Source organism: Octopus bimaculoides, chromosome 2 (genome assembly GCF_046866305.1).
Source record: "Octopus bimaculoides isolate indiv1 chromosome 2, ASM4686630v1, whole genome shotgun sequence".
Classification (NCBI taxonomy): Eukaryota; Metazoa; Mollusca; class Cephalopoda; order Octopoda; family Octopodidae; genus Octopus; species Octopus bimaculoides.
In genome coordinates this window covers 163,949,299-163,963,356 of record NC_142929.1, presented here as the reverse complement: position 1 = coordinate 163,963,356, position 14,058 = coordinate 163,949,299, and the positions used below count along the sequence as shown (strand labels likewise).

The 14,058-nt window shown below is 33.5% G+C and overlaps 1 protein-coding gene across 23 annotated transcripts in view; it reads right to left on the bottom strand.

Annotated features, from left to right (window-relative positions):
• Positions 1 to 14,058, bottom strand: part of LOC106875262 (kalirin) — a 549,719-nt gene that overhangs the window by 251,548 nt on the left and 284,113 nt on the right. For all 23 annotated transcript variants that reach the window (XM_052965684.2, XM_052965690.2, XM_052965687.2 and 20 more), the window contains 8 exons: positions 13,896 to 14,042; positions 13,438 to 13,549; positions 12,511 to 12,626; positions 9,558 to 9,680; positions 7,832 to 8,014; positions 7,545 to 7,651; positions 5,069 to 5,135; positions 1,533 to 1,642 (listed from right to left, as the gene is read on the bottom strand). In XM_052965684.2, coding sequence (XP_052821644.1) covers positions 1,533 to 1,642; positions 5,069 to 5,135; positions 7,545 to 7,651; positions 7,832 to 8,014; positions 9,558 to 9,680; positions 12,511 to 12,626; positions 13,438 to 13,549; positions 13,896 to 14,042 — 965 coding nt within the window. The remainder of the gene's footprint in view (positions 1 to 1,532; positions 1,643 to 5,068; positions 5,136 to 7,544; positions 7,652 to 7,831; positions 8,015 to 9,557; positions 9,681 to 12,510; positions 12,627 to 13,437; positions 13,550 to 13,895; positions 14,043 to 14,058) is intronic.

The following is a 14,058-nucleotide window of genomic DNA, read 5'->3' as shown; positions in this document are numbered from 1 at the left end:
GTGTAAATATGACAGTATACTGAAATAAATTAAACAGATGAGTTAAGTATTTCTTGGGCTAATATTTTTGGACAGTGAAAATTTCAAAGATTAGAAAAACATTTTAAGGGGGAAAAGAATTTATATTATTGAACAGAATTGTAATTAGATTTTCTATCAGTATAATTAATCCTTGTAAATGTGTAATTCATTGATGCAGAGACAAGCACAACTGTATGGTTAAGAAATTTGCTTTCCAATTGTGCAGTTCCCAGTTCAGTCTCACTGCAGCACCTTGGGCAAGTGTCTTCTGTTATAGACCTGGGTTGACCAAAGCCAAGTGAGTGGATTTGGTACAGGTAAACTGAACAGGAGCCCATTGTGTGTGTGTGTGGGGGGGGGTATGCACATGCAAGTGTATGAGTTTGTTCATATCTGCATTTGATTATTTGAAAGTTATGACACTCATGCAGTGTTGTTGGAACTTCTCTTGTCAACAACTTGTCTTCTCACTTTGTGCCTTCGAAGTTACACAAAATAAAAGATCACTTATTTGAAAAACATGTAGGGATTTGTGTCAGAAAGAGCATTCAGCTGTAAAATAATACCTCGAAGCATATTTGTCTAACTTGTGCAGTATAGAGAAACAAACATAAAATGAATGAGTGAATATGTGTATAATATCAAATAGAATTCTAATATGGCTACACACACACACACACACACACACACACAAGATGTTGAGCCTCATAGAGGAGATGACAAAGGACTAAGATAATTGGCAATTTTGCTGTGCTTGAGAAGACGCATCCATCACAGCATTCAGAACACTCTGTAAAGTGGTTGGCACTAGAAAAGGCACAGTCCTCTGCTTGGTAGGATGTTGTCCAACTACCCAACCCATGCCAACATGGAAGATGAACATTAAATGATAATGATGATAGGCATACACACACACACATACACAAACCCATTTCACCAAAATTTCCATAGTGTCTAAATGACTGAGAGTACAAGACTCCTCAATGCCAGCAATTGCTGGTAATTATTTTTAGCTGAGTGGACTGAAGCAACAAGAAATAAAGCAAACTATTTGAGGACAAGATGTATTTTGCCCAATCTGAGAATTGAACCTACAACCTAACAATTGTGAGCCCAACGCCCAAACCATTATGTTACAAGTGTCCTTATATATATATATATATATATATATATATATATATATATATATGAGAGAAAGAGAAGAATTATGATGAATTATTATGTATATAATTTGGTGTTGATTTAAAACTGAGACCAAAGCAAATACAGCCTTCACTTAAAATAAACAACGTTTAGAAAAACATAGATGAGCTCTTCTCAGATGCCAAAATATATTCCAGATATAATTTGTAAAAACATTGGATCTTTTATGAGAAAATAAACAAGTAAAGGTATAAAGATAAATGTTTGCAAGAATGTAATTGCTTAGGTAAGTGAAAGCAGTATCTTGGTGAAGATAATGAGAATTATGGTGAATGAAAAATACTAAGAATAATGAAAATGAAACATACTTGTCATGGAATTCATATATTTCTCTAATATTACTAAATATTGTTTCAGTTTTGTTTTCAATGCCAGGTGGAATATTATTTTGTTGATTTAACATTTCACCCATGTAATACTGGAAAAGAGAAAGATATAAAAAATCATTACAAATGGTAAACAATTTTGCGGAGCTTTTGGCAATTTTCAATGAGGAAACAGATAACTTCAGAAAACTGAGTAGCTGAAAAAAAACAAAAAAACAAAAAAAAAAACCCTTCTAATTTTAATCCTTTCTTTTTTTTTTGTATTATTTAACAATGTAAAAAGAAAATTTACTACAAGAGAGAGAAATTGATAGTTTCCCCTACTTTTTACCTGTGTTAGTACACACAAAATCTAAAGACAGAAAATGCTTATGAGAGGCCATTACATGTCCAGTTGCCCTCCAAGTGGTGAGATCAATACAGTTTATGTTCACTTTCATCACATACAGCTACAGCAAAGTAATGAATAAATAGCCAGCTTCAAATCTTCTTAATAACTTCATATTCTCTTTCTTCTCTCCTCTTTATCCTCCAGCAGGTGCGTATTCTGGTCAGCTGCCAGACAGATACATAGCAAAGGCTATTTACTTTACTTCTCTCAACTTTTCAGATCATCAAAACACCATTTATCTCCCCAGGCTGCTAATCGAGATATAGTTCCATTTCTCCAGACTTTATACAATTCATGAAAGTCCATAACAACAACAATTTTTCCTAACCAGCAAGTGAGGTTCCTCAATGTTGGTCAATATCATTTAAATATTTACTTCACCGTTCTCTAAACTTTCATAAATACAAAATTAAAAAAATAAATAAAAAACTCAGAGCATAATCCAACCTTTAAGATATTACATTCTTTCAAATAAACAAAATTTACTGTTTAATTTGTTGAGGAGCAACTTCTAGCCTCATTTTGCATACATCTTGAAGGAAACTGATTTCAACTGTATATAATTAACATTACAACCTGTACAATGATTCTATGTGATATTGATCTTTTACTATTATCTATTTTGTCTCTTAACTCCTATATCTAAGAATTCTACCAAAACACATTTTAATGTATTATACCTTCTTACTTAAAAGCATTCTTATCTTGTGTATATTTCATGGCAGAAAAGATTTTGATTATAAAGAATATTGTAAACATATCACTGAAATCTTGGTTGAATACTTCAAGAAGTAGACTGATAAATATGTATGTTTCTCAGAAAGAAAGAAAAATGTTTCAGTTTAAGCATCTAAAGGGAGGCAGGCAGACATTCTTATAATTGCAGTTTAATTGGATGCCTAATTGCCTCCCTTACATTGCAGTGCTAGTAACAAACACTTTGTGCGTGTCTACGTATTTCATTAGGTATGTACATATGTGAATATTTGTATCTGAGTCAACATTGTGCACGTGCACATGGTAGTATGTGGGCTGTTGGGAGAGAATGCCGAAAGATAATAAACAGGTTAATTCACGGCTAATAATGATGACTGTAAAAGTTAGAAAGGTGCACATTGTACCAGATTAGAAACAGCAATACCCAGGTGTCCATAGATTAATTGCATCTTTAATATAAATATGAAGAACAGTATGAAGGAAGTTTGTATGTTGGCAACAGGTGCATTAACAGTCACATATGTACAGTGTACTATGTTGTTATGATGATGTTTTATAGCATTGTGAGTAGTGTTTTGCAGTATTGTTATGTTTTATAGTGTTGGTATGTATGTTATTTTAGCAGTTATTAGGTAAGCAGTTTTTGTGTGATATAATGTTACATGAGATGTTTTATAGAGATACGTATGCTGTCTTATAAAGTGGTGTGCTGCTTTGCAATGTTGAACATGGTGTTTTATATTGTTGATGTATGATGCTATACAGAGTTATATATGTTTTATATCCTTATATTGGATATATAATACAATGAAGCAGGGGTAAGAAAGTATATACACAACACACTACTATTACTAATACACGATACTCAATGCTCTATATCAAAGGCTCACAGTGAACTGCTAACCAACCCAAAATGCCAATTGTTCACAGTTCTTTGTTTTATAACAATGAATCAGTCCACCTTTTAGTCACTTGAGGGGTGGTTGGATTCCTTCCACAACAATATGATATTTCATAATATTATATGAAGGTGGTGAGCTGGCAGAACTGTCTGTGCGCCAGACCAAATGTTTAGCAGCATTACATCCCTCTTTACATCCTGAATTCAAAATCTGCCAAGGTTGACTTTGCCTTTCATCCTTTGAGGGCTGATGAAATAAGTCCCAGTTGAGCACTGCAGCCAATGTAATCAACTTACCCATTCCCTTAAAATTGTTGGCTTTGTGCCAAAATGTGAAACCAACATCATATAACAGTGGTTTATAGTGTTGCTGTGTACAGCTATTCATAATATTGCATGGTGGTTTATAGCATTGTCATATGGTGTTTAAAAGTGCTGTTGTACAGTGGTTTGTAGGGTTTCTGCACAGTGGCTTACAGTGATGGTTTGTAGGATAGTTGTGTGGTAGCTTAGAGTGTAGTTGTAAATTACAATTTATAGCTGATCTCTAACTGCATAGGGAACCTATGGAAGAGGTAGACCCAGGAAGACATGGACGAAGTGGTAAAGCATGATCTTTGAATGTTGGGCCTAACAGAGGTGATGACAAGTGACTGAGACCTTTGGCAATATGCTGTGCTTGAGAAGATCTGTCAAGCCAAGTAAAATCATAGTCATGGCCAATGGCAGTGTCATGTGAATGGTACCTGTGTTGCTGGCACATAAAAAGCACACATTACACTCTTGGAGTGATTGGTGTTAGGAAGGGCATCCAGCTGTAGAAACCATGCTAAATCAGACTGGAACCTGGGGCAGCCCTCTGGTTTACCAGTTCCAGTAAAAACTGTCTAACCTATGCCAGCATGGAAAGCAGATGTTAAATGATGATGAGATAATGTTGTATATGCTTTTTTACTGTGTTGTCATGTACAGTATTTTAGAGAATTCTTATATGTAGTGTTTTAAAGTGCTGTGCATGGTACTTTATAGGGTTGTTGTATAGTAGTTTACAGTATTGTTGCATTTCTCAAGGGTTCACATAGCTCACTTGCTGGCACTGAGTTACAAAACTCAGGTCAACCTTGATTGAGCAAACCAAAGGCATTCCATCTATGACCTTTGCATTGAGGGGATATCTAAGACTAGATTATCTAACATGTGTCCTAAGTGTGATTTGGAGGAGATTTGGCTATTACTTAGGGTGACTCTGTAGAGGTTCTCCCAGTAGCTAGTCGTTTTATCAAATTTTAACAATCATTATTGTCTAAGCCCAAGTTAATCCTGAAAGAGCAAGCATATGATCAAGGGCTTTCCAGCAGTCCCTATGATACAAGGATGTAGTGAACTACATGACATGATAGTAGAGTGTAATTTGAAAGAAATTTGGTTGCTATATGTAGCAGACTGAATGACTATATACAGGCTCAATTTCTCAATAGAAAAAATAAAGATATGAAATTAAGCACAAACCTTCATACAAGTTTCTAAATCTTTCACATATGATCTCTCAGTTTGTAGTAATTCAGCCATGATAAATCTGAAAGTAAATAAATCAAAACATACAAATATCTTCAACAAGTTTTTGCAGTGTTTTTTTTTTTTTAAAGAAACTGAAATAACCTCAGCAAATAAAATGAGAAATCTTCAGAATTAAATCTCATCTTCTCCCTTGTAATATCAGGTCATCCTATAACTAATGTCTGGACTTCTATATTTTCAAATGCTTTAACAGAATTTTAGAATGTCTAATGGCATCAAGTAATATTTATATGTATTTGGACATAATTTAAACTAATCAAATTTCATTTTGCAGGATAAGCTAATTGAAATTTCACTAATTAAAGCTCTTCAAACATGGAAGCCTCTAAGGAGCATTTCAGGCACATAATGCTTTATGAGTTTAAAAAAGGTAACTCTGCAGTTGAAGTGACTTGAAATATTCACTCAACTTATGAAGAAGAGTGCCTGAATGAAAGAACTTGCAGAAGATGGTTTGTAAAATTCAGAGGTGGAGATTTCAGCCTTGAAGATGAGGCCTGAAAAGGATGTCCAATTGAGTTTAATGACAAGCTCCTTTTAGAAGAAGTTAAAAAAGATCATGCAGTTTCAGTTGAAGAATTGGCAAGCAAGTTTTGTTCAAGCCATACAACTGTTCATCGCCATCTTCAACAGCTTGGAAAGGTTTCAAAACTCAGAAAATGGGTGCCTCATGATTTGTCTGAAGCCAACTGCAAATCCCAAGTAGACATCTACTCTTTTCTTCATTCTTGTGAACTCATCTCACCCTTTTTGGACAGACTGGTGACCAGTAATGAAAAATGGGTCTTTTATCAAAATGTTAAGCATCATAGACATTGTCTTGGTGAAAAGGGAACTCCGCGCAAAGAAGGTTCTTCTTTCTATTTGGTGGGATTGCAAAGGATTCATCCATTTCGAGTTGCTACCAACTAATGCAACAATCAATGCTCAAATCTACTGTCAGCAATTAGAGCATTGGAATGTTGCTTTGAGGAAAAAAGACTTTAGAGAATTGAAAGAGAGTGGTGTTTCATTGGGACAATGCAAAACCCCACACTGCAAAGATCACATCACAGAAAATCTAGGAATTTGTTTGAGAGAAAATTGCTTATCTGCCTTATTCCCCAGATCCTACTCCTTCAGATTACCATTTGTTTCATAGTTTACAGAATCATTTGGATGGATTAACCCTCAAAACAACTAAAAAAGTTGAAACTGACCTTTCAGAGTTCTCTTTGAAACTGAAAGAGTTTTTCACTAATAGGAGTTAAAAGCTTACAAGTAGATGGAAAGATGTCATAGATAATCATGGAAAATATACTGATGGTTAAGTTTCATTAAAATGTAAGATTTGGTCATTTGTTCTCCTTATTTAAAATTTGGACACTACTTATGGGATGACCTGATGTGTGTGTGTGTGTGTGTGTGTGCATGCACAAGTGAATGGACAGATAGACAGAGAGAGACACACACACACAAATATAAATGAAACTGAAAGAGGATATTTTGTATCAATCTGTGAATGAATTCAGCCTGTGAGTTTAAGATGACACAAGTTTAATTATGCAAAACTTCCAACAGCAGTTTTTTTCCTCTTTATATTCTTAAAGACTATTCCTCCATTACTTCTGAATCATAATGGTCCATAGTGCTAGCTATTATATCCTAGTAGATTGTAAAGTAAATATGAAATATAAATCTTCACTGGTCTGTTGTTGCAGTTAGCTTTTCATGTGAGAGGAATTAGCAATAGAAACTAGACTTGCAAGCATGTATGGCTTGGCAGTATGTACTAAGTGTTCACTATTTGTTTCAGGTAACCAGATAGTCGTGAACAGACAACATTCTCTGTATCCACCCATTGGTAATCCAGTTGAAATCTAGGATATGACGCTGAAAGTAAAGAAGGGTGTACCAGCACTAGGCTGGTACTCGGTAGCTGAATTTACTGGAGCAACTTGAAGGCCAGGTATCTTGCTGCAGAACACAATAGACTACCTCAACTGGGAATCAAACTTCCAACCTTATGATTGTGAGTCTGACACTCTAATCACTAAATATACACCTACACAATTAGCAATGGAAGTCAACAAAAAACTAAACTATTTTAAGTGTAGTAAGTTAAACAGCAGTGAACTATAGAACTCATGGAAGTTATATGGATCAGGTTGTTAATTAAATGCCATGGACAGAGTATAGTGAACTTTACCATACTGTGGTACCTGCTGTGTTGTTCAGATTTAAAAGGTCATAGTCACTGTTCACCTGACAAATCACATCACTGAGGATTACCTCATCAGAATGTTTAATACCTTAACAATATAACTATCAAGACCAGCCTGGCTATTAAAAAAGAATAATAATGGCAAACCAATATTAAGAATAATGACAGCACAAGATGTACAAGATATTTTAAACAGGCCCTTACTCTCGTCGTCTAGCAGACTTTCTTTTTTCTTCAGTAAGTTCCTTAGGAGCATGCTGTTGAAGTTTTTCTTCAATTGAAGGATCACTTTGCCTGTCTTCTTTCTCAGTCTACAAATAAACAAAATAACACAGAGAATTAGAAAGATTTCTCTAAAACAATGCTTAATGAATTGAACGGAAGTATTTAAATTGATACATTTACTTTTATTAAGTCAAATAAAAAGATAAAAGTAACCACAACATTGAAAAACAAATTTTGAAAAGTATTTTATACTGAGAAACACTCACTTCATTTGTGACACCGAGTTTGCCTTCTAGTTTTTGTCTGTATTTCTCCATGCGAGAAGAGAAGTCTTTATATCGTTTATCTACAGCAGCACACCATGCCATGATGCTGCTGGCATGAAATGTGCCTTTAGAAACAAAACCATCAGCCAGTTGAAGCAAAAGACTGACATTTTCTTTAGTTTCCTAAAAAGAAAATTGATTTCAGAAATATTATTTAATTAAAAGTAACATCTCTCTCTCTCTCTCTCTCTCACACACACACACACACATACAAACACACTATTTCTTTATATCAAATATTTTAAGATGTCTTTTTTCAGTTGCATAACTTACTGGGGATATTGGGACAACCCTCAATATATTCAGCTACACAGTGGTAAAAGAGAGGGAAAATATCTCTGATTATGGCAGAATTTGTAGATATAAACACAAAGGTTTATAATTTTAAGAAATGACTAAATGACAGGTAATTACCATGTTTTACTTAGAAACTATAGTGACAAATGTACAGTAAAATGAAATCACTACAACTAAAAAAAGAAACTCACATTATAGGATCAAATGACTGTTACTTTACACTATTTCACTAATACATTGCTGGTCATCAACATTAGTCAATCATTGAATACTTTATGTTACATAAACATGACAGATAGTTGTTTGACTATACAACTTGCTGTATTCATTATTTATAACTACACCTGTTTCATGCAAGTAAATTGATCCAACCTAGCTTCACCTCAGTAAATAAGACCAATAATCGAGCTGCCCCTGTTGTAAATAGTCCAAATAATCTAGCTGCACCTCTACAAAATAGGTCCAATAATTTAGCTTCACAATCAGAAAATGGCTCATTGATCCAATAAATTAGCTCCACCTCCTGTAAATATGAGGGGAAGTAAAAGAATTATCCACACTTCCACCATAACATATCTTTATTATTGCCACACAGCCTTCTGCACACGCATGCTTACAGTTGGTACTATTTTGGTCATGTGATCAAAGTTTGAATCTGATTGTGCCATTTTTCTTTCTGACATGTGCACCAAATTTCCCTGACTGGAAAGTGTGTCAGGTACTGAAATTCATTGGAGGCTTGTAGGTCTAATAAACTAACTCTACCTCCAGTAAATAGGTCCAATACTCTAGCTCAGTGGTTCCCAACCTGTGGTCCACAAAGGTAGTACTGGGGGTCTGTGAACTAAATTCAAAATTTCATATATATATATATACATACATGCACACACACACATATATACAGACATACGTAAGGATAAGCATATTACAAGGGGTTCGTGGGAAAACTCATTTAAATAAAAGGATTGGGAACTACTGCTCTAGCTCCACCTCCAGCAAACAGGTTCAAATAATCTAATTCTACCTCCAGTAAAGAGAACCAATAATCTAGTTCCACTTCTAGGTTCAACAAACTAAATCTACCTTCAATAAATAGTTTCAACAATTTAGGTCCATCTCAAAGAGCTCCAGCAATACAGTTCCACCTCCAATAATTGGGTTTAACAATCTAGACCTACCCCCACTAAATTGATCATATAATCAATGCCCACCTTCAGTAAATAAGTTCAACAATCTAATTTCACTTCCAGTGAATAAGCAGCTGCTCTTGTTTGGTTTCTGAACACCTTTTCTCATGTCTCTCTCTTCACTTTAAAATAGAGACTGACATTCACCAACAACAAATAGAATACAATATGGTCAATGTTACCTTGGCCCTGCCACGAAACTCATAGTATTCTCTTAACAGTGACTCTGTTTCTTCTCTGGTTTCACCAACAGATGTGTGTGTTGACAAGTATGCCTCGCCTGAATCATGAATCCAGTCTAATGCCTGCAGAAAAGAAATTAATTAACATAAGGAACAAGAAAAGACTATACAGATAATGTATAATAGATATATAATATGGGAGATTATGCAGAATAATAAAGGATTTGTGGAAGATCTTGGTTTTTTGTGATTCTTTTTCTTTCTTTTTTCAAAACCACAAGTTAAATAAAATACTATGAGAGTGTGTATGCTGATGTGTTAAAGTTGAGGTTCTTTAATATAGAAACATAAGAAAGCTCAATACAAATTGTGTATATATATGCATGTTTACGTGTGTATGTGTGTGTGTGTGTGTATATATATATATATATATATATATATACACACACACACACACACATACAGAGAGAGAGTGAATAAGGAAGTGTACACATGCTTATGAGTGCACACATACCCATGCATGTATATCTATACTTTTGTTTTAACGAATGAGAAAAGGAGCACTCAATACATAGTACAGGGTATATTTATTTGCACAAAACTGGTGTAATTCAAAGTTGATTTGATTTAGGTGGTGTTATTCAGAGTTTCTTGCTCAATACAATTTTTGAGGTGACAAAATCATTTTACTGCCTGAAGTGTCAAGTGAGAAACTGAGTAGAGATGGAATAAAGTAGCAGCTTTGTGGTAAATGTGTGTGCAAAAGGAGAGTATAAGGTGGACCAAATCAATATCAAATGTTTCTCTATCATTACTATCATCTGTCCACTCAATATTGAAATCACTCACTACAATATAGTGAGGAGAATTATCCAGATATTAGATTATTTGACTGATACTATTTAGATGTCATCCACTATAAATGTTTAAAATATTTTTTAAGCCAAAACAATTAAAGTTATTCAAAAAAAATAAACAATATAGGCCAATGGTTAATACTATTTCCTGGTGCTACAATCCACCTTTTTAGCCTTAAGGAAGGAATTAGATATACAACTAGCATACTCTGGACCTTTCCTGAGAAGGCTCCTAGCTAAAAGCAGACCAAGACAGTATAAAATCATGTGTAGCAGATGTAATGAATTCTACATCAGAAGTACCACTAGACAAGTTCACATACAGGTTGAAGAAAAACTTCTATGCTAATGTTTCTTCGGTCAAAAAACACCTACAAAAATACCACGACAAAGACATCTGATTTTCAATTGCAGCAGCAGAAAGAAGCATTGAGAATTTAAGAATAAAAGAAACTATTTTAATTAACAAGTACAGCCTGCAAATTAATAACAGATCTAAACTGCACTCAACTGATTGGGTACTATAGCAATGCAAAATAACCCTTCACACACACAAACTACAGAGCAGTGATATCAGCTATAAACATCTTTTCTCGGTACATTTCCCAAAGAAAAGGTCCTAAGCCTGAAATATTGAAATACTACATAACAGTACTAACCATCAACCTATATTATTATTTTTTTATAACTTGCATTGTTTTGGCTTTTAAAAATACTTAAAACATTTATATATATCAGACAATGTTTCAAGAAATCTATACTACTTTATCATGAACTATGTATAAATAAAGATATTGGCATGCATAAATAGTTGCTAGACATTGACAAAATCAGTAAGAGAGATTAAATTCCATTCAATTTGAAAAGAAAATGTCTTTAGTAACAACCACAACAACAACACTGTCATTGAATTGATTTCAGTTCAAGTAATGGAGAACTAAAATATAAATGAAAAAAAATAATACTAAAGTGCTGTATTTTGACAAATTGGCACAACACTTTTGGTACACTCGTCTTAGAAAAGTAAGAGTAAAAGAAACAAAAACCTTCTATTATGGTATATTTTGAAATGAATCAGTGTCAAGGTAATGATATTTATGATTCAGCTATCATAAAAGAGAAGTATCTGGAAAGTATGTTTATATTACATGAACCCTGTCAAATATTTTATTGCTGAAATATGACAACAAATCACAATATTGGTTTGTCATTTTATTTTGAAAATCTTGACAAGTAAATATCATCTTTATAGATATTTTAATGTAAACTTTTAGCCATTACAGGAGGTTCTATTTTAAATTATGCAGCAGTATGAACAAATTGTTATTTATTATGTTTACTGCTTCAATAATAGCAATAATGTAAGTGATGGCCTCACTTATCAGACTCTCATCCGAACCCTCAACAGTGGTTTACTAGGTCTCTGGGTTGGATACTTTACAGTTCACCTAGCTTCTAGACAAAGTTATCTGCAACAGACTGGCATTCCAGTCAAAAGAGTGAGAGTGATATTTCTCACCTATTTAAGACTCGAGAAAAGTTACAAAAGCAATTGTTTCTAATAACCAATTGTAATTACCCTTTCACCACTATATTTCCCATGAGGGATCTGCATATGCATTTTAATTTATTTTCATTATAATCAAAACTTTGAAGGGGTTTAATAAAATATCTGTAACCTTATATATTGGCATATATATTTTACACTGTAGTTGATCAACTGAAACTTTAGATTACAATTCATGTTGTGAGATTCTGATCAAGAGTTTAAATCCTCTGAACCCACGAGCATGCTTTAGTTTGACTATACTCTTGGAAGATGTAAAAGCAAATGGCCACATTGTTTTGAGTTGAAAGCTGAAAATAATGATGTTTCTGCCAATTAAACAAGCTGTAAACACGAAACCAGCTTTTGAGTCTTCCAGGATTATATTCCACTGAAATCATGTCCCCTACAGAATATTTGCAGGTTCTAGGGGTTAATTCAAATAGGAACACTTTTGTATATAGTATTAAAAGTGATGAACAATGATAAACTCCTAACTTAAGAATACTAGCTACTCCTACAAAAGATATAACATGAAATGACACTTTACCTGTTTGGCACTTTGTTCAAAAAGGACATACTGATGACAATGTTCTAACTTTCGTTTCTTTACAGTCCAATATTCAATCACAGCATTTTCCTGTTGTAGTAATTGATCAAGAGTTGCTGTAAAAAAAACCCCAGAAAATATCAGTAAATTTACACCCAAATTACTCCAACAGTAAGTTACTGATTAAAATATCACAACAGTACATTGATAATCAAATTAGACCACCCACTAAATTAATTACCAAATACCTCTGTCAGTGAATTAGTGAAAAACAAAAAAATTCCTCCATCAGTAAATTATCAACAAAGTTCCTTCATTGGTGAATAGTTAGCCAAATTCCCGCTTCAGTAAAATATATGTATATATTCTAAACCTATCAAGATGTATTACTTTACAGAAGGTCTGCAAGAATACAATTTTAAGATAATTTGTAAACTGAAAAAGATAACTTACAGTATTAAAATCAAACACAATACAAATTATGATAACTTTCAGTAAATGGGGAATTACAACTTCAACAGATTGCTATTAAAGCTTCATATCTATTGAAGAAGAAACGTCTAGGAACTTTAGTAATACAGGGTTGGCTAAAAGTCATCCGACAGTAAATCAAAATTCCATAAATACTATCTGTAATTCTGTATTGGCTTGAATGGAAAAATGTGTCACTCAAGAAGGACTTCAGTTTGAACAATTTTCAAGACGTTTCATATTTAGATGCTTATATTAAATTCATTCAGTTGTTAAACATACATAAATCTTGGAATTAAATGGTTTTGATTTATTGTCAGGTGACTTTTGGTCCACCCTCTATGTTAGCTCTAGGTGTAGGATCACTGTAAAAATAAATCTGTTTGTACCTAAAACTCTACAAATATTAACTGATAAAAATTATGAATACATTGACATTAAATTAATAAAATTTACCTTTTACATGAGATTCTGGATTTCTGTACTTCACATCCATTCCCAAAGTGTGAAGGTTGCGGTTGACATATTTTAAGAATGTCTCTGCTGTACGTCTGGCTAAAGTGCAAGCCTAAATGAAAGTAGAAACATTATATAAATTCCATTGAAGTCTACAGAAATAATTTCAATATTTCAAAATCTTAACTCTTTAACATTCAGATTATTTTGTCAAATGTAATTCTTATTCCTTCATATTGTTTTGTATTAATCATGCATTATCTAACAGCTTTGAGATTTTGATGATGTGATTGTTTACTTTTAGAATGAAATTATAGGGTAGGTATGAGAGGCCAGATCTGGCCAGTTTGAACATAAAGCAGTAGAATATTTTGGATGGATATGGTTAGTTTAAATGCTAAAGGGTTAAACATTTCATATTTTAAAATTTGAACATAAACACGAGTCAAATACATTACCTTAAGAAAGGCTTCCTTTTGTTCATTATGCTTATTGATTGCTTGTACTAAGAATGCAGCTTTGTCAGTGCAGTTAGCTTTGTCTGTGCTACACCAGTCTTCATCTCGTTTATAATCTCGATCTAAACTTTCTAAAACTGACCAAACCTGTAAAGAAAAAGAA